At 37.9% G+C, this 22,432-nt stretch overlaps 1 protein-coding gene across 1 annotated transcript in view; it reads right to left on the reverse strand.

Annotated features, from left to right (window-relative positions):
* Positions 1-10,512: 10,512 nt before the first annotated feature.
* Positions 10,513-22,432, reverse strand: part of LOC118972177 (centrosomal protein of 162 kDa-like) — an 82,514-nt gene continuing 70,594 nt past the window's right edge. Inside the window, 3 exon segments of the mRNA XM_073219453.1 lie at positions 10,513-11,184; positions 11,860-11,942; positions 20,368-20,509. Of these exon segments, the coding sequence (XP_073075554.1) occupies positions 11,088-11,184; positions 11,860-11,942; positions 20,368-20,509 (322 nt within the window). The 3' untranslated portion in view covers positions 10,513-11,087.

Below are 22,432 nucleotides of genomic sequence, written 5' to 3' on the forward strand. Positions count from 1 at the left end.
ACCCAGGGGGGGTCCAAGGGCAGGACAGACTTACCGAGAGTCACTCCACGGGGTCAGACCCCCGTGGTGCTCTTGTCTCTTCTCTTTAGTGCCCCAAAGATGCATACGTGGTACAATTACCCTCTATTATTTTTTGTCTGCTTCTCCACCGTCTAGTCCATTTCTCTTGTTCCTGAATTTAATAACAACTCATTTTATTCTACGAATGAAACTCAATGCTTCTCGTATGGACTAGATTTCCCCTCTGATTAATACTGCCCTTCAAATTTATTTATGACTCCTATAAAGCAGGTATAGGTGAGAAAGTGTATGTTTCCTCCTATTTGTACTATTTATGTGGCTGTGATTGAAGCTTTCAGCAAACCTGGAGAGAAAAATGGACCTACTATGGTTTAGACTAGAGGGGAGGAAATAGGGTAATTAGGGCTGGACAGGTGCTGAGAAGGAATATGTGTGCGTTTCATTAAAGATTCTTCTATAGAGAAACTGACAGAGAAGGCTAGAATTAGAAGGGTTCCTGTACTACTATCAGGAACTTGGAGGGACTAAAAAAGTTTCAAACTTCACTCTTCCCATCATTCATGTTAAGCCTCTCAAAACAGAATGGCTGCTGAATTGAATAGAAAAGTCTACCTTATTCTGAGTAAGATTACCTCTGTGGTACAACGTGCCTGCAGATCTTGAATTAGAGCCCTTCGTAGGAGTGGTGGGAAAGGGGAATACATTTTCACCTTGGCATTTACTCACAAACTTAGGATTTTTGCAACACAGAATGGGACTCAATAGTAGAGATCAAATTTCTCAGGGTTGTTTTGGTAGATACTATAGAATGCTACAGGCTCACAAGTAATAGATGTGATCTGGTGTCTCTGCACACAAGCAGTGGTGCCACCAGCAAGCCATCTATCCTGATAAAGTTTCTGAAGGGAAGTCCTATGGATGCATATGCCTTATAACACTGTGAGGTGGATGCAGGTGGTAAGAGAGGACTGGTAATTTCTGGAGCTTAAATCTTCATACAAGCTTTCCTATTCAAGATAGCCTAAACGTGCCTATCTTTTGTTCTCATCCTAGATGCTTTGTGCAATGGCTAAGGACTGGGATATGGTTGCTGAGGTTTTTAGTTGTAACTAATGATTTTGACAGTGCTTGTGGATCATTAATCTAAATAGAACTGAACATCTGCCATGAACACAGCTCCACAACAGAATACAGAATTCTCATCTAAGTAGGATGCATGTCCCTGGAGTGATCATCCAGCTGATGTTCGCACCTCCTTGTGCTTCAGTCGTGTTTGTGCTCGGGATGGACGGCCCGCGGCTCTCCCATCAGAAAGACAAAGGGAGGGATGGTTGCGGCTACGAACTAATAGCCTTGCAGATAAAAAATACACAAAAGCCCACTCAAATCATGACCAAAATAGCTTATATTATAACTTAAAATAAAAAATTGTCACAAGAAATAGCAAACTGTAACTAATGCTTTTTCTATCCTCTTAGGAAAAGGACATTAAAAAATGCTGGACAATAAGACATTAATTGCATTCCTTCTATTTAATTTCCACATTTCACTTGCTACCCATAATTTCACCAAAATTGATTTCACCTGTCCTTTATAAAGTGTTTTAGTTATTATTCTAGAATTGGATTTATTGGCATGTTGCTATCGAACACTTGGGATGTGGCTGGTCCAAACTGAGATATGCTGTAAATGTTAAATACACCAGATTTGAGAGACTTGGAATGAAAAAAAGAATGAAAAAATTCCATTTTTATATTGATATTTTAGAAAGATTACATAAATTACCAAAATTAACTTTATCTGTTTCTTTTTATCTTAAAAAGATAAATGTGGCTACCAGAAAAATTAAAAATTACATGTGGTTCCATTATACTTTTATTGGATAGCAACTGGGCCAGAACACTTGAAAACAAAGTGGCCATATCTTTAACTTACTAGTATCTTTTATACTTACATCTGCTTTTGGGATGGGATTGTAAAATAAAACAATCACACAAGTATGCGTGCCTTTTTCTAATGAACATATGTTAGTTTTTAAGTAGAGAAAGTAAAAATGTTCTGTTCTGTTTATAGTCTTAGAGTTACAGATAAAGACTTGCATTTAAGACACACAGCATAAAAGATTAAAACAATGAATAAACCAAATCCTCAGCGCTGATAAAATACATTTTCACCTGATGGCGCATACAGACGGGAGGCAACTAGAGGCAGGAGTGGAGCTCCGAGGGAAAACGCGAGAGCTCACCTGCTTCCCGTGCGGACGTCACAGGTCTTGTTAAGTCATCATGGAAGCTCTGCTACTCAGGGGACTGTCCATGTGACTGTGCATGCTACGTGCTCACATTCCTCCCCGTTTCCAAGAGAAAGAGGAGCTGCTTTTCTGTCACCGAGAATTAGGAATAACAGTTAGTCAATGATGGCTGCATATCTGCGCTTTCCTTTCCTTAGCATGTGTCAATAAACCTTACTGGTTCTAATCATGGACATAAAGGGCCCTGTCCATAAATGATTTATAAAGTGTGACTGGTTAATGATTTTCAGTAAGATACCACAGTGCTATTTTTTTCCTTATTGGTTAAGGGCAATTTGTCTTGAAATGTTCCTTTTGTGTTGGTTGCTTGTTGTGTTCAAAACTTCCTTCAAAACTGGCACAATCCCGTCCACCATCCATCCCCAAGTCTTCCTGTGAGGCCCTGCGAGTCTCTAGGGACACTCTGGTGCCCTCGGGGCGGCTGCCGGAGTAGCGGGGACCCCCGCCCCCTGCTGGTGCAGCTCTCAGAGGATGTCTAATACGGAGTCCAGCTCTGTGCGGAACTTGTCCAGCTCACGATTCTTCAACTGGGCAAGTCTTTTCCACTTGTCAATTTCTTTGCTTTGTTCGGCTTCTACTACTTGCTGGGTTTGCTGTATGATCTTGGAATAGAAAGTCCCTTATTACCGTTGGAGTTCACAGTGGGGGTTGTTACAGAAGATCCTCTGAAACTTGACTAAAGTAAAGGCAATTTGACTACCACAGCCATTTTAAATGACAAACTGCTGGGCTACATTCCAAACAAAGGGACCAGGACACTCCCCTGCCCCAGCCTGCAGGCTGGAGACACAAGGACTGCAAGGATGTTCGCTGAGTCCCTTGAAACTCAAGATAAGCACCAGCCTGTGCTTACATGCCCCCTGCACGTAGCCCTTTCCCGATCCCGATAAGAGCCAGCCTAACAGGTCTGCAGTGGCCACTTCTGTGCAGCAACCACGTGAATGCCATCCACTGTTCCATAAGTAACCCCTTAATAAAACTCATTTACTCACCAAGCTGGGCTAGTCTGAGTCACTTTTTGGCCTGTCAGTTCCCTCACAACTAAGGGGAAGGGGCTTCTTTTACATCTCCCCAGGAAATTCACAAAGTGGGCTAAGTACATTTAAGAGATTGCAAAGAGCTACAGTGGGACAACGCCGACTATGGTAAACCAGTGACTGGTGTATCAGAGAAGGGGAGGGAGGAGAGGGCGCCTTATTAACAGGCTCCCCCTGTGTCTGAAAAGGTTTGCAGGTGAAGAGGGTAGGAATTGGGAAATCTAGTATCCAGTTCAGATAGAGTTTTACAGTCTTTTTGAAAAAAGCATTTAAAGCATCAGAAAATTTTAATACCTTCGTATTAATCCAAACATCCCTAAGATGCTGTTCCTCCTAAAAATGGCACTTGAGATGCTGTCAAGACAGTTTTAACATACAACATATGCCATTAATGAACCACACATTATAGCACCAGAAATAATGATAAAACCACATATGTAGCATCATCATGTGCCAGGTTTGGTTTTAAGCATTTTACATGTATCGAGTCATGTAATTTTGACAACATACTACATATAGATTCTGTGTACTTATCCCCATTTAACAGGTAGGGAAATGGAGACACAGGTAAGTTTAAAGAAAAATTTTTTTGCCCAATGTTCACACACAACCCATAGGAAGCAGATTCAGGATTCACACCCAGGCAACCTGGAGAGTCCTTTGTCTTGACTACCACACTAGACTGCCTTGCTTATGTGGATCTGCTTTTTTCAACTGTGAAATGACCATCCCCTCATTAAAATGAGGTTTAGTTTTTTCAGGAACCTCCACACTGCTTTCAGTAGTGGCTATATAAATTTACCACCAACAGTGCACAAGCGTTCCTTTTCCTATACACTTTTGCTGATACTTGCTATTTTTGTCTTTTTGATGATAGCTCTTCTAACAGGTGTGAGGTGGTGTCCCATTGTGGGTTTAATTTGCACTTTCCTAATGATTAGTAATGTGGAACTCCTCTTCATGTATCTGTTGGACATTTAGATATCTTCTTTGGAAAAATATCTGTTCAGGTCCTTTGCCCATTTAAAAATGCATATATATATTTGCAGTTGAATTATGAGTTCCTTGTATATTTTGTATATTAACCCCTTATCTCATTTGTGACTTTTAAATATATTCTCAGTTCATAGGTTGCATTTTTCATATATTGATTTTCTGTTCATGCAAATACTTTTTAGTTTGATGTATTCCCAGTTGTTTATTTTTGCTTTGTTGCTTTTAGGTGTCATACCCAAAAAACCATTGCTAAGACCCAGGTCAAGGAGCTTTTTTTCTGTGTTTTCTTCTAGGGGTTATATGATTTCAGGTCTTACATTTAAGTCTGTAATCCATTTTGAATTAATTTTTGTGAGTTGTGTAAGATAGGGGTCCACTTTCTTTTGTGTGTGAATATCAAATTTTATCAGAACCTTTTATTGAAGAGACTGTCTTTTCTTCATTGGGTATTTTTGGTTTCCTTGTCAAATATTAGTTGACTGTATATGGATGGTTTTTCTCCTGGGCTCTTGATTCTGTTCCATTGGTCTATGTGTCTGCTTCTAACACCAGTACCACACTGTTTTGATCACTATAGCTTTGATTATATTTTAAAATTAGGAAGTCTGAGGCTTCCAGCTTTGTTCTTTCCCAGGATTGTTCTGGCTATTCAGGGTCTTTTGTGGTTACAAATTTAGAATTGTTTCTTCTATTTTTGTACAAAATGACACTGGAATCTTGATAGGGAATGCACTGAATTTATAGCTGGAGTTGGACATTTTAACAATATTGATTCTTCCAATCCATGAATATGAGACACCTATCCAGTAATTTTTATCTACTTTAATTTCTTTCACAATGTCTCACGCAACTCTTTCATCTTCTTGGATATACATTTATTCAAAAGCAGTTCATTGTTTATGATGCTTCTATAAATGGGATTTTCTTTTTCAGATAATTTGTTACTATATAGAAACAGTATGACTTTTGTATATTGATTTATATACCCTGCAATTTCACTGAGTTTGTTGACTAACCAAATTTTTGGTGGAGTCTTTATGACTTTCAATATATAAAATCATGTCATCTGCAAATAGACAATTTTACCTTTTCCTTTTCAATTTTGGTGCCTTTCATTTCTTTTTTTTTTTTGCTTGATTGATCTGGCTAGGACATCAAGTACTATGTAGAATATGAGTGATTAGAGTGAGCACCCTTGTTGTATTTCTGATCTTAGAGGAAAAGCTTTCAAATTTTTACCACTGAGTATGACGTTAGTTGTGTCTTACTATATATGGCCTTTATTATGTCTAGGTACATTCTTTCTATACCTAATCTGTTGAAAGTTTTATCATGAATGGATATTGAATTTTCTAACAGGCTCTTTCTGCATTTATTGAGTAGACAAGACTTTGTCATTCTAGCAATTTGATGTTATCACATTTACTTATTGGCATATGTTAAATCATTGTTACATCTCAGGAATGAACCACACTTGATCATGTTGTACAATCCTTTTAACATGCTGTTGAATTTCATTTGCTAATTTTTTTTGAGAATTTTTACATCTATATTCATAAGGGATACTGGCCTCTGGTTTTCTTTTTTGGTAGTGCCCTTATCTGGCTTTATTATGAGGGAATGCTGACCTTGTAAAATATGTTTGGTAATGTTCACTCCTCTTCTACTCTGGAAGAGTTTGGGAAGGGCTGATACTAATTTTTCTTTAAAAGTTTGTTAGAATTTACCAGTGAAGCCTTTTGGTCTTAGGTTTTTCTTTGTTGGGAATTTTCGATTACTGATTCAGTCTCTTTACTAGTCTATTCAGATTTTCTATTTCTTCCTTATTCATTATTGACGAGTTGTATGTTTCTAGAACTTACCTCTGTCTTTTAGGTTGCCCAGCTTGTTGGCATATAGTTTTCATAGTAGTCTCCTATGACCCTTTGTATTTCTGTAGTATCAATTGTAATATCTCCTTTTTCACTTGCATTTTGAGAGTTCCCCCTTTTCTCTTGGTTAGTCTAGCTAATGGCTTGTCAATTTTATTCAACTTTTTGAAGAACCAACTTAATTTTGTTAATCTTTTCTATTATTTTCCTGTCCTGTATTTAATCTTGGTTTCCTTCTTTTTGCTTTGTTAGTTTACAACGTGTTAAGTTAGGTTGTTTGAAATCTTTCTTGTTTTTTGATGTGTGCATTTATCACTGTAACCTTCCCTCTCAGAACTGCTTTTGTTGTGTTCTGTAAGTCTTGGTATATTGTGTTTCCAATTTCATTTGTCTCAAAATGCTCTTTAATTTCACTTTTAATTTCTTCTTTGATCCACTGGTTGTTCAGGAGAGTGTTGCTTAATTTCCATGTGTTTGTGAGTTTTCCTCATTATTGATTTGTTTCATACCACTATGGTCAAAGAAGGTACTTGATATGATTTTCATTTTCCCAAATTTGATCAGACTTGTTTTGTGGCCTAACATACTATCTATCCTAGAAAATGTTCCATATGTGCTAGAGAATATGTATTCTGTTATTGATGGAAATGTACTGTATAAGTCTGTTAGGTCCATTTTTTAGACTGTTGTTCAAATCCCACTATTTCTTTATTGATGCTCTGTCTAGATGATCTATTCATTGCTCAGACTGGGGAGGTACCCTACCATTGTATTGCTGTTCATTTATCCTTTTAATTCGTGTTTGTTTTATATATTTAGGTACTCTGATCTGGGTGCATATTTACAATTATCTTATTGATGTATTGACTACTTTATCATTACATACTTACCTTTTCTCTTCTTTTAGTTTAAAATTTTAATTTGCCTGATAGAACCATAGCTACTATTGCCTTTTTTTGATTACCATTTGCTTGAAATATCTTTTTTCAGTTTTTTCACTCTCTATGTGTGTCTTTAAAGCTATAATGAGTCTTTCAGCTTTACACCATTATGATGTTAGCGTTGGGGTTTGTTGTATGTGGTCTTTACTGTACTGAGGTATATTCACTCTGTACCCACTTTGTTGAGTTTTTATTATGAGTGGATGTTAATTTTGTCAAATGCTTTTCTGCATCTATTGAAATGATACAGTTTTATGTTTCCTTTTGTTAATGTGGTGTATCACATTGATTTACAGATGTTGAACCATCCATGTATATCTGGAATAAGTTCCACATGATTATGGTATGTGATCCTTTCAATGTATTGTTGGATTCAGTTTGCTAATATTCAAGATTTTTGCATGTATGTTCATCAGGAATGTTGGCCTATAGTTTTCTTTTCTAATAGTGTGCTTGCCTGGTTGGTATCAGGGTAATGCTGACCTCACAGAATGAGTTTGGAATTTTTCCTTCCTCTTCAATTTTTCTGGAATAGCTTGAGAAGGATGGACATTGACTCTCCTTTAAATGTTTGGTGGAATTCTGTGAAACACTGTGTGGTCCTGGTGTTTTTTTTTTAATTTAAAAAATACTGCTGCGATTTCATTACTAGTAATCTGTCTGTTCGAATTTTCTATTTCTTCCTGGTTCAGTCTTGGGAGATTGCATATTTCTAGGAATTTATCCATTTCTTCTAGATTGTCCAATTTGTTGGAATATTATTTTTCATAGAAATCTCTCATAAATATTTGCATTTCTGTAGTGTCAGTCTTTTTTCATTTTATTTATTAGTGTCCCCTTTTTTTCTTGATGAGTCTAGTGAAAGGTTTTTCTACTTTATCTTTTCAAAGAGCAAGCTCTTAGTTTCATTGATTCTTTTTATTATTTTTTTAGTCTATTTCATTTATTTCTGTTTCAATATTTATTATTTCCTTCCTTCTGTTAACTGGCCTTGTTTGTTCTTTTTCTAGTTCCTTTTGGTGTAGGGTTAGATTGAGATTTTTCTTGTTTCTTGAAGTAGGTCTGTATTATAAACTTCCCTTATAGAGCTGCTTTTGCTGAATCCCATTTACAAGTTGCCTATTTTTAATATTGAGTACCCATAACAAATTGATGTAGTTAAGACTATTTTAATATGCTTATTTTTTAACTTTTAACCGAGAGTACTAAGTGAGTTATGTGTTACCACTATAACAGTAGAGAATCTGACTTTGACAATGTTTACTATTACTATTCATTTTTATACCCACATTTATGATTTTACTGTTAAATAGCATCTTTTCATTTTCACTTGTTGACAATTATGTTTCTTGTTTCAGCACTTTTTAAGTTCAATCCTTTTGTGCTCCTCTGGGCCTCATGAATCTGGATATCCATGTTTTTCCCATTTTGGAAGCTTCATTATTACCTTAAATATGCTTTCTGCTCTTGTCCTTTCCCTGTCTGGGATTTCTGTAATGGGGATAGTTTGTTCTGATGGTGCCTCCATAAGTTCTGTAAGATGTCCTCACTTTTTCACTCTTTGCCTTTTTTGTTCCTCTGACTGGTAATTTCAAATGACCTTTCTTTTGTTAGGTCAAATCTTCTGTTGAAGCTGTCCTTTGAATTCCTATTTTGTCATTGTATTCTTCAGCTCAAGGAAGTGTTTTTTTTTTTTTTTTTGCATTTTTTTATTGAACTTGTTTTTGCTCATGCGTTATTTTTCTAATTTTGTTTAGGAAGTTGTCTTTCAGAGTGTTCTTATAGTGCACTAAACTTCACTAAAAGGATTATTCTGAATTGTCAGAACAGTCCACAGATCTCCATTTTGTTATGAATAGTTATTAGATCTTTATTAGCTTCCCTTGATGGTGTCATGTTTACCAGATTTTTCATGACCCTTGAGTTGATATCTGTGCATTTAACTGGTCTCCTCTTCTGGACTTTACAAGTTTGCTTCCACAGGCAGTCCTTTGCCAGTCAGCTCAGCTCAGGGTTTTGGACAGGGCACAGCTGGTGGCATTCCTGGGCAGGTGGGGCTGTCTACTCTACTGGGGTCTCTTTTTTGGATGAGGCTGCTGCCTGAGCACTGAGGACAGGGGGATGCTGGCAGCTGGGAACAGCTGGGTAGGACTGGTAGCTTGGTTTGCTGCCCAAGCACTGCTATAGGATGTGCTCTACAGGAATCTGGATTCTCTAGTCAGGCTTTCTAGTTGGGTACTGCTGGGCACTATACTCCACAGTACATGGGGCTAGGAATTAGCTTCCTTTCCCAAGGTGGGCACTGATCTTTGTTTGGGGACCCAAATCAGGTAGAACTGTGGACAAAGAACCCTGGACAGATGGTGTTACTAAGTAAATTGGCTTAACTCTTCAGACAGGCAGACCTGCTGGCTGGGCTTTCTGCACAAATGCCATTGTAAAGAGCTGTAGGATGGGCTATGGGCTTCTTGGTTAAATGTGACGGGAGGTTGTATTCAGCAATAGATGGGATGATTAATTAGCTTCCCCGTCCAAGCACAGTGGCTGAACTGGCTCCAAGGCTGGCGGGTGCTGTTGTTTGGGTCCTGAATGAGGCAAACTGCTCACCGACTCCCAGTAGTCTTGGTTCTGGCCACCGTCTTGGTTCTGCAGTGGATGCAGCACTGGTTCTCTCTCTACTTTGATACAGCTTTGAGGAGGGCCTCAGGCTACCAAGAGCTGAGTGGTGCTTGCTGTAAACTTTTTTTGATCACAATTTGATGTCCTGTGTTCAAGCTTCACAGATTCTTCCTGAAACTCCTATAATTTGAGAAATGAGTGGGCCTCCTGGGAAGCAACCCATAATGGTGGGTGAGCTCAGTGTTAACCCTGGGCTCTCTTTTTTCCCATTGGAGAAACCGTAGGTTCCCGGGAGCCCCCTGTTGCAGTGCTGTGCTAGCCGGGTGAGGAGGATGCCTTCAGTGTGTGGACACTCCTCTTACCCTTCTAATGCCGTCCTTCTTGGTCTCTGTGCTCCAAGTGGGTGCTGCAGTCACACCTCTGTGTCCGGGATTTTCACAGGTGTGTCTTCTTGTCTTCTTGTGAGGGAGACTGAAGTCAGGAATGATCTATGGGGACATCTTGATGACATCCTAATTTAGCGTCACCTCCTCTATAAATGTCCTACAAGGATGTCCTACAAGTCCTACTACATTTTTGCTTAGGCAAATAAAAGCCAATTTTGTAGACCATATTGAAATTATATATTTAAGATATACATGTATTTGTTGAAAAATAATCCTGTATATATTTTAGAATTGTACTGTGTACTATATAACTTATTTGTGTACATATTAGTTGTATTTATAACAAGACTATAACAATTATTGGTGATAAAGCTATAATAAAGTATGTGCTTATAACAAGTAAAAAGGTAATGTTAAACAAATTTATCAACTTATAACCATTTTCTAGAACAGGAATTACAAAGTCCTATACACACACAGGTGTGTCTGTTGAAATGGTGATGCACTATGATGCCTCAGTTCTGCTAAGGCTGATGTTTTCTTGGTATTCCATGTTTTTAAGAGAAGTCCACAAATAAAAGTCCAAGAGTAAGAATGAGAAATCAGTTACAATAATTTCTTTGTTCTCCATTTTATATTTCAAAGTTCCTATAATGATGAAAAGCTACAATCTTGATATGATTTAATAGAACTAGGGTTTCTCTGTGGACCTCATGTCAACCATAAAGCTTTGCATGTATATATTTTTTATTTTCAAAGAATATATAAATTTACACTGTTACAGATGGAACATTTTTGTGTGCCCCCACTCGCATTCATCTATTGAAGCTGCAACCCACAGTGTGGCCACATTTAGGGTAAGGAACTAATTAAAGTTAACTGAAGCAATAAGGGTGGGGCCCTGATCAGAGTGCAGCAGTGTCCTTGTAAGCAAATGCATCAGAGAACTCTTTCTTTATTCCCCTCCCACAGCCTGCAGTCCACACACATAGGCAGGGCCACCTGCAAATCAAAGAGGAGAGTTCTCACTGGAAACTGAGTCAGCTGTAACCTTGATCTAGGACTTACAGCCTCAGAACTGTGAGAAGTGTTATTTCTATTGTTTAAGCCACCCAGTTGATGATACTTTGTTGTGGCAGCCCAAGGAGATTAATACACTGTTTATGTGAAGCTAATAACAGCACCAAGGCTGGCACCTAAAAATAAATCATGCCCTTAGTTCTGCTATTTTTAATTTCTATTAATTAATTTGTTTGTAATTAAGTGCAGTAATCATACTACTAGTGGTAGGCACATATTATTTTTAATGATCACATTTTAATGTAAATTGATTTCTTACAAACATTTATTGAAATCACTTGAATATGGAACATGTTTCCCAAACAAAGCCCTGTTCCCAGGGTTTAAATGCCAAACTTTTTAAGTACCAATCAGTAATTAAGAAAGAACATGATACAAGTTGCTTCTCTATTTTTCCAGATAAAAGGCATACCAATATTTAGGTATTTGAGATTTAAAGTCTTATTTTGTCTCAAAACGTATGCATTTATTTTTTTTATAAACTCAATACCCAGTGGAAACAATAAGAAGTTTGCTAGGGATGACAATACTATACCAAGCTAGAGATACTTAAAAGTGGTGAATTTTATAATATGTAAATGTGATTTACTACTTTACCTGTTGAAGTTCCTGCTCTCTTTGTTCATGTCTGGTGTATGGTTTTCTTTGGCTTCTTTCAATTCCTCTAAGAGTTCTGCTATCTAAAATTGAGGTAAGAAGTAAATGAAAAACTATGATAAGGAAGTAATTTTTTAACAGGTAGTCTTAAGGGGTAAAAATGTTCATCACCTCTTCTCTGTATAAACTTCTCTAGATAAGAGGTTTATTGTTACAAAGGTATCTTGAGTAGTTAGAATAATTAATAGCTTTCATTCCATACATCTAGGAAGTAAAGGTTCATCCTAGCCCTGAAATGACCTCATGTTCCAAAAGTTTCCAGATGACTGGACTGCCTTCTCCCTCCCACATATACCAGGCTGGTTATGGCACTCAAAATGAAGTTGGGCATTCTCTTTGCTGTATTCAGCTTTGCCATAAAGTGTTTAATAGGTGATTACTTTTGGGATTAAACAACACATTGAAAGCATCCAACACACAGAAGGAATTCAAAAACTATGGATCCTTCTTTAGTCCACTCCCTATAATTCTATTTGCAATTCTCTTCTAGATCTTATTGCTATAATTTATAATAATTCACTCCACAAATAAATGTATGTGTATAAAGTAGAGATAATGAAGTACTGAACTCTTTCTGTGCTGGCTGCTGTTTAGGTCGTGAGGATGCAGACACTAAAGACACAGTCCCTGTCCTCATGGAGGGTTGGTGTAGTGCAGTACCTCCTTTTTCATACCATGGCTCACAGAGAAAATGGTAATATTTTGGGGGCACCAGGAGTAAAATGGAGAAGATGTGATGAATCTCTAAATTGGGTTTAGTGGAACAATTAATTGCATTTTCTTTATGCTATATAATTATGATAATTTGGTAATTGTTAACATCAAAAGGCAAAGTAAAAAACAAGCAAATGAAAATGGTTAAAATGAACAAATTCAATGTTTTACCTAATAACAATAACAGTAAAAAACAAAACAAAAAACCCCACATACTTCTCCTAAGTAAGTTAAAAAAATGTGAAAATACAAGCAAATTAAATCTTGTGAGTCAAGTCTAAATACTTTAAATGTGGAACATTCCCTAATGGCATCATCAGTGAAAAAAGAAACATGTAGATGGGAATTGGGATGGTTTGCAGAAGGGTCAGGGAGAGGCCTTACAGAACATGCTGTGGTGATGGGTGCTGGGTGTAAAAATCTTATATGCTAAAACAATGATTATTAAAAATTGTAGCTAAACAAAACAAAACAAAACAAAAGGATTATTGAACTAAGGAAGTTGTCAGAGGCATTGTCATACACATACTGGTCAAATATCAACTTTTCTGTCAACTTTACAAAGATTAAACGATTCTGAGTTTGTCATAAGAACACTTCCAGCTATTACTATCTCGTGATCCATAGGTAACCCACTCCTGGGACACCAGACGGGAAGTTCTAGCCCAGTGAGAGCAGTCAGATGGATAGGAATTCTCATCGGGTGCGCTACGGTGGAGAGATGGGGATGCGGGAGGGACACAGAACTTAGAGTGGAGGCCTGTTCACTGGACGCAGCTAGGTTTAAACTGGTTCTTAAATGACAAGTAGTACTAAGTCATGACATTATCATGTGCTTGGCACTATGCTATGTACTTTATACATGTTGTCTCAGTTACTTTTATTTATCAAACCTTACATTTATTGTCTGATTCCCCAAGTAAAGCATAAGCTCCATGAGAGCAGGCATTTGTCTACTTTGTTCTCAGTATCCCCACCACCTGTAGCTATGCATGACAGAGAGTGTTTAACAATTATTCATAAATTAATTAATGAATTCACCTTTCACTGATTATTCATTTGTAAATTACATAAATTTAGAAACTTGGTTCCAGACAAAGAGAAAATGTCCCTTCATTTGTACTCATTTAAAAGTAACTCTTAAGAGTATAAAGTTGAATATTTTTAAGAAAATCCTTGTAGTTCAGTGAATTTATTATTCTCTGGAGGTAAACGGGCAAACAGACAAAAAATGCATGATCAAAAATGCTTCCTGCTACTTGATACTACAGAAAACCTATGTGGTACCAAATGGCAACAGCCTGAATGTCCAAAGGGAAGGCACTGGTGAACTGTAATTGGGAGCCTGGGAGCTAGTATCAGAGGCCCTAGATTCTAATGCTGGCACTTCTACGTATTGATTGGTAAACCTCAGAGAAGTTATGTCATTTTTTGTAGTATCAATGTCTTCATCTATAAAAGGAGAATAACAACAATACTTTTGGGTTATGCTGAGAAACACAGAGCACTTCACACAGTGCCTAGTACCTACTGAACAAATGTTTATTATTACTATTTGCCTATTATACAAATGTATAGCAAAAGTGGTAATAAAGACATATTAGATATAAAGATGGGATGGGTGATGTCATGATGGTGACATAGGTTATTCCTGCTCCCCTTCACAGGAACAGCTAACAGCTATTCATGGACAAGACACCACTACCAAGAGAATCCTGGAACACGAGGCTGGGGCTGAAGCACTCCTGCACCAGCCCGACCAAGACAGGCCATATTAGAAAAGTAGGAGCAGCAGCTGCGTGCTGCCCACACCGCCCCTCTGCCAGGCTGGTGACACCTCACCGACAGAGATCTCCCGAGCCTGTGGCTCCTCCAGGTGGACAGGAGAGCCCAGGATGGAGACCCAGCTCCGCAGCATGTGTGTTACTTCCTGGAAGCCCCAACTCTGGTCTTGCCCCATGGAGATTACGGGGGACTCCGTGAGACTGACTACTGGGAGTCTGACTGTGATGGAGAAGTAGGGAGGGGCTGGTGAGAACCCTGGCACTGGGGTCATGGCAGACTGAGTTCCATGGCAGACCTGCAGCACCCGGACAGCGATCCCAACTGGCAGTTTTGCTCATGTGTAGAACCAAGTCAGTGGTGCCGTCTACAAGGTAGTGGGGTGAGGGTGTAGGTCTCCTGATCTGGGTCCTTGAATGAAGAGATTTGCCAGCCCTGGCTCCCGGTCTGTACCCTCCCAGGCATGTGAGCTAAGTCATGGTCTGGACCACTTCTAAGTGACGGTCGCAGCCCCACCTGACCAGGAAGTTGATGGAACATCTGGAAAGCTGAGTAGCCCAGCGACACTAGAGCAGAGTATGGATGTCAGAGCTGACAGTCTGCAGAGCAAAGCCAGTGACCTGTCTGGCCAGGGTATGTAGGCTGCTTGGCTGGGTCAGGACCACAGACAAAGAACGTCACTGGTATTGGAGCTGGGTCTCCCACGGCCTGAACCGGGAAGGAGACTGACTGAAGGCCCCCAACCACTGCTGCCTACAGCTCTCAGCCTGCCTGATCGCGGGTCCAACCGCAACACACGGGAAGCTGTGCAAACCTGCAACAGCCCTGCTTACAAAGCACCTGAAGAGAGCACAGACTCTCACTCACTCTGTCTGGCCAGAGAATGCACGGCACAGGTCTTGCCTGGTTTGGGTCTCCAAACACCCAGCTGAGCAGGCCTTGATGGGGCCCATAGCCCCACCTACTGCTGAATATAACCCTCAGTCATGAGAGGCTAGTGAGCCTGACCGGAGAACTCAGGCAACCAGGGTTTCCCACCAGTGGACAAAATTCAACCAAGAATTTCACACTAGGCCATCCTCCTCCTGCCTCACTTTGGCAGGGAACCGAGGCAGAAATCTCACCCAGCTGTGCTCAGCTGGCACCCCACTCACCCAGCCTGAGAGCCGGGGCAGTGGCCTCACCCAAAAACAGGCCCCCAGGGCACGCTCCTCCTGCCCAAGAATGTTACCAGCAGACTCACCTAGAAGCCCAAAGTGAGCCGACTGGGAAGAACTGTCTCTGCCAAGTCAGACCTGTAACATATTAAAGAGAAGACTGGTTTCTCAAATATGCAGATAACGAAAAAGGAATCAAAGACCATAAAAATCTGGAAACCGCCATCAAGGTAAGTAATAAAGCTCCAGGAATCAACCATAAAGAAATGGACATCTATGAACTATCAAGGAACTGTTAAATTTAGAGAACAAGAACATACAGACAACTAAACAAAATTAGGAAAACAATACCTGAACAAAATGAGAAGTTTTACAAAGAAATCAAAACCATCAAAAACTCCAAAACAAGTTGAAATCCTCAAGCTGAAAATACAATGACTGGCCTAAAGAATCCAAGAGCGCCTGGACAGCAGACTCAACCATGTAGAAGACAAGAGCCCACAATCCAGAATACAGGCAATTTAAAATTGTCAGAGGAGCAAAAAGGAAAATAAAAATGGAGAAAGCCTATGGGGCTGAATGGACACAAATAAAAGAAACGATATCCACATTATGGTAATTCCAGAGGAAGAGAAAGAGTCAGAAAGTATACCTAAAGCAATAATGGCTGAAATGTCCCAAATCTGGGGAGAGAAGTGGATATCCAGATCTGTGAAGCCAACTGACCCCAAGGAGGTTGAACCTGAACAGGGCTACACGGAGACACACCATCATTGTCAGAAGTCAAAGACAAAGAATTTTGAAAGCAGCATGAGAAGAGGAAAAATTTATATACAAGGGAACTATCATAAGACTATCTGTGGATTTCTTAAATGAAGTGTTTCAGGGCAGAGAACTAGCTGACAGATTCAAAATATTGAAAGAAACTGTCAACCAAGAATTCTACACATAGGAAAGTTGTTCCTCAGAACTATAGGTTCTGAACAGACAAACGCTGCAAGAGCTCATCACCACTACACCTGCCTTACAAAGAGGGGATTCTTTGAGGGGAAATAAAAGAATGGTAACTAATGCTGCAAAAACTTAAGAAGGTAACGTGAAACTCATTGGTAATGGTATATATAGAGTAAGTTAGATTTTGTAATATGGTGATGGTGGGGCATAATTCATTTATAACTCTAAGAGTTAAACAACTGTGGTAATAATAACCATAGTTATAATAATCTGCTATTAAACGGTATAAAAGATATAAACCGTAACATCAATGACCTAAACTGGGAGAGGGAGAAGTACAAATGTGAAGTTTAGGAATTCTATTGAAGTTAACTTGTTACCAGCTTAAAAGAGGGTGTTATAATTTAAGATTACGTTACATATATTTTATGTAAGCCTCGTGGTAACCACATGGGAAAAACCTTAGTATTTACACAGATGACTATAAAGAAGTAAAAGCATACTGGTACCAAAATCAAAACACACCAAAAAATGGAAGGATATGAAACAAGAAACTAGAAAATAATGAACAAAATAGCAATGGCAAATTGTTACCTATCAGTAATTACTTTAAATTTAAAAGGATTAAAGTCTCCAGTTAAAAAAAAAACTCCCAAAATGGCAGGATAGATTTAAAAAAACAAACAAAAAACATGATCCAATGATAGACTGAGAGTGAAGGGATGGAAAAAGATATTCGAACAAATGGTATACAATAACAAAGCAGGTGTAGCCATACTTACATAAAACAGACTTTAAACTAAAAATGTAAAAACAGACAAAGGAGGTCATTATATAATGGCAAAGAGGTAAATCTTTGAAGAAGATACACCAATCATATCCATTATTTATGCATCCAACTTTGGAGCACCCACATATATAAAGCAAAAAATGAATGCTAGAAAGAAAAATAAACAGCAGTACAATAATAGTTGTGAACTTTAATACCTCACTCTTAACAATGGATAATCCACCCAGAAACAGAATAAGGAAACAGGAGACTTAAACATCATTATAAGCCAAATGAACATAACAGACATAGACAGAATATTCAATTCAGCAACAGTAGAAGACACATTCTTCTCAATCACACATAACATTTTTGAGAACAGAAAATATGTTAGGCCACAAAACAAGTTTTAGCAAATTCAAGAAGACTGAAATCATATCAAGTATCTTCTCTGACCATAATGGTATGAAACAAGAAATCAATGAGGCGAAACTCACAGACATATTAACATTTCATAATACAATTAGTTGGTTTGCTTGTGCTAATTTAATAAATCCCTTAGTAATAAAAAATGGTGTATATGCTTCAAAGAATAGAAAGCACAGCTTATCTGTTTTTTTGGACTTTCTATAAACAAAAGGATCTTAGAGTCATAAAAATGGTGTATTTGCAGGGAGATCTAATTCCTGTGGTGATACTGTCCTGGGTAATCCAGCATCACTGCCATGATTGCTTTACCTATTTCTTTACCAAATTAAATAGTGTAGTACTTAATGTAGAAATGACTTTAACCATTCAATTCCCCACTGCCCAGAAAATCTCAACAACAAACACAAATATATAAGTTAATCAGTTAAATATTTGAGCTTCATCTGGAGAAAGCATTATTTCCATAAATAAGTCACAAATATGTTCTTGACAGGTGACAGGTATTTTCAGGTTATATCTATTTCTGCATTTAAGTTAAACATTTATACAGAAAGATGAATATGATTGAAACAGTTAAGAAATGTTACGCTGGCTCAATATCTTGTTTATTTCTTACTTCTTTCTGTAGAATTTCTTCTTGAACTTGAGAAACTACAAGAGACTCCTGTTTACCCTGCAGCTCATTAACCTGATTTTGGAAATGCTTTATAAGTACCTAGGAAATTATGTTAGAAGTACAATGTAAATAAGTTTTTCCTTGAACATTATTTGAGACACAAAGAAAGCCAACTTTTTTTGTTCTAAAATATTAAAAAGATCTTAATATTTTTAAATGACCAAATTCAATGTCAGAAATAAACTGCCACAAGTATAAAGTCTGTTGAATTAATTAAACTCACAGAATAAATTTATTTTGTTTTTTTCAACATTTAACATAAAGCATCATATATATCACAAAGTAATGAATATAATCTATTTGGTTTCTTTAGTACTCTTCTTCTGAAGTTCCAAAAAAAATCTTTTAAAATAAACCTCCATAAAGTCCAAACATTTTGAAAGGTGACCAATTATCTTTGTAACACTGGACAATGTTTCTATTAAAGGGCAATTGACTGAATAAAGACAACATGAGCCTAATAATATCTGTCTTTTTTTAGAAATAACTGTCACTTGTATTTTTAGACAAAGAAACCAAAATTTATAAATACTTCCATCAAGAAACTGAAAAAACCTAGGGAACATTTTTATCTCTTATCTCTAATGCTTTTTAAAAAAATTACTATTTTTATGATCAGACTGTGCTGACTTTCATTTAACACACAATTTACCATGTTACACTTCAAACTGTGGGAAAGTAATCCTCAGGGCCCTCCAGCACAATGCCACCACTCCTCCTGCCTCTCCCGGACTGCTCCTCAGTCTGTAGTCGTTTGGTACAATGTTTACGCTGCCCACTACCATCCCACTCCTACGTGGGAAGAAGCTAGACAAGTTATTTGCAAAGCTGTATAATGGTTACTTTTGTAAAGCACTTTACATCTTTTTCATTAAAATATTCATTTTTCTGAGCTACTTGAAATTCAATTACGAACCTCATTACATTTCACCCTAAATACTCCAAATATTTCAACATGCATCCTTATAAGGGCATTTTCTCATAAAACCACAATAACATTTTTATACCTAAGAAAATTTATAATAATTTCAAAATATCTAATATCCAGTCCATATTTAAACTTCCCCAATTAAGGGATTTGTTTTTAATCAAGACTATTAAATAATTATTGATGAGAGAGGTGGTGGTAAGATAATTATTCTTGAAGTTTTTCCCCCTCAGCTTGTGTTTTACAATTAAAACCTACAGAAAAGAAGAGTACAATGAATATTCATATATTCTTCAACTTGATTTACAAACTGCTACCTTCTTGCCCTATGTGCTTTTTCCTTTTTCTTTTCTGGGGACATGATTTGAAAATAAGTTGGGGATATAAATTCTACTTTAATGCTGTGTTTTCACCTTGCTAACAAGCACAGAAGATGGACCAAACAGTAGATATTCATAGATATTCCAAGTAGATATATACACTAACCAAGATGGAAAATACATTTATTCAAGGAAATGTGGATGAGCTGTCAGCTACCCTGTGGTAATTCTTAGAGACTATGCTTCGTAATACTAGAACTGTGACTACAACTGTGTCTATCCCTCTGTTCATTATTTTGTCCCCAGTGCCTGACTGTAGGCCCCGAATCATTATTTGTTTAATGAATGAAAAGTAATGGGGCAGGAATAACAACTAGGATAATTACTTGTCAGCTGGGACTTGGGAAGGAGGGAGATGGTTCAACATTCAAGTACCAAGGTCTTGACCATCCATTACAACTAACTTAGGAGAAGACCTGTTTGAGAAATGTAGGGACAAAATTGTAAAATCAGATATTTAAAGGGTATGATTTTAAAGTACAATAGTTAAGCATATGGTAATGGCATCTTGTCCTATTAACAAAAAGCCAATCATTTCACATTTCTATTACCAACCTCAAAAAAGTAAAGTAAAAAATATTTCCCAATTAAATAATGTTCGGTTAAGAGTCCTGAAAACAATCATGTTAAAGCCAAAGAAAGTTTGTTTAAGTCATTACCTCTTGAATTGCTAGTTTGCGATTTAATTCGGTTACTTTGGAAGAAGAATTTTCTAATGCATTTTGGCAAAGGAGTTTCTCTATTTCCCTCTGATGAGAGGCTTTGGGAGACGTGATGTGTGCTGCAGCATCTTCCTTGATCCTGTAGAGCAAATTAAAGAAAACCACACATAAAAGCAGCTCTTCAATTCAGTTAGCACAAAAATAGTATAAGAAGCCTGAAACTTAGAGAAGCAAAGGGAGAGCGTGCCCCAGTATTGTCCTGTGTGAGGAGCTTTATGCATTATTGCCTCTGAGTTCTTAGAAGCATTCCACGGGCTTGCTATTATTTGCTGAATTTTATAAGGACAAACTTGAGTTTACAAATGAGTGATGTACCTGGGGTCTAGATCACTAAACTGCAGAGTCAGGGTTCAAACCCAGCAGAGTTGGACCTCAGAATCTGGGCCTTCCATTTGACTAGTCTGGGGCTGAACTTTTGGAAGGAATTAAAGGTTCTAAATGTCTGCATGGATTTAAAGCAAAGGGCTTGACATTTTACCTTTTAAGATAAACTCAGATTTTTTTGTGCAGACTTTTATTTGGGTAACCTCAGTTCCCTACAGAATCTCCAATGCTTTGTCTCTAGGCAACATGCCTCAGTTCCTGGTCTATGCATATGACTCCAGGCTAGCTCCTGCGTCACAACAATACAGTGATTTTTATGGCGATTATCAGGGCCCAGGGTAATGTGCACGTAATTCATTTGTACCATTAAGTGTGAGAAACCATTGGTTTTTCTCTGTGACAAAATCTATGCACTCAGAGGCAGTTAGTAAATGGTAAAGTTCTGACTAAAGACTTGATACATTTCTTACAGAAAAACATTTTCTCTCTTACTGGGAAAATTATTTAAAAATGACAGGGTTTGAGACTCAAAACAGGTACTTAGTACGTCATTGTTGATATATATTAATATGGAAATTCTGAAACTACAAACAAATTTATCAATTCCTTACTTAACTATATGAATTATTTCTTCATGGAAACAGTGAGATTAGGGTCCTAAGAAGAGCATAAATAGCTAAAGCACTCATGATGTAACTGATTTAAAGTGAAAAAAACAGCCTAAAATTTTTTTTTCTTTAATTGATTTTATTTTTTACATAAAAAGTTCAGTAAAAATTGAATAAAGTAAAGTGATTTTAAGCAGTAAATCAATCTTATCAACATAGCACAAGACTGGCCGAAACCACAAGGCAGCTTGCTTTGGAATATTTACATGATGACAAATTAAACCTTGCAGGAAAACTTAAACTGTCCTTTCAAAGTCTTCCTGTGATCCTAGCATGGAGAGGCTAAAAGCAAAAAAAAAAACCCACAAAAACCAGGAAAAAACTAATTATTTTGAATATATTCACATATACATTAAAATATAATACAGATCATCAGGGTAACAGGTCATGGGGAGGGATGTGCATGGATCTGTGTTCTGACAGCACCGCCAAGGAGACCCAGGTTTGAGAGTGGGGTCAGGCCTGGCCCAGGTCTTAGAGAAAAGGGTCTTCCATAAGCCCTCGCCTCTGCTGGCCTCTAACAACCATACCCCAACAGCTCACAACCAGGGATCACTTGTTATAGATGGAGCTCATTTTTGTGGCTTTCAGTTGAAATCTGAAGGTTTGAATTCCCCAGGGCGATGTGTCATCAGTAGCACAGCCCTGACAGTAGGGTGGGGCAGAGAGGACCCACAGGACTTCTCCCCAGAGTCTGTCCCCCTTGGTCACCCATCCTCCCACCCTGGCCCCGTGAGTACATACCCCGCGAAAAGTAAAGCTGGGCCCAGCAACTGAAAAAATATGGTTATAAGCAGAGATGAGGAAGTTGGGAGGAGGACCTAGTTCACAGGTAGAAAAGATAATATTTGAGATACAAGAGGAAGAATTCAAAGGAAAAAATATATATATACACATATATATGAACCCAGGGAAGAGAACAAGCCTTGCAAAGTAAATCTAACGTCATGGCTCATAAACGGGGGGACTAGGAAAGATTACTCCTCACTTCTCAGGCCGCATTATTTGAG

The sequence above is a fragment of the Manis javanica genome, chromosome 13, assembly GCF_040802235.1.
Source record: "Manis javanica isolate MJ-LG chromosome 13, MJ_LKY, whole genome shotgun sequence".
In the NCBI taxonomy this organism is placed as follows: Eukaryota; Metazoa; Chordata; class Mammalia; order Pholidota; family Manidae; genus Manis; species Manis javanica.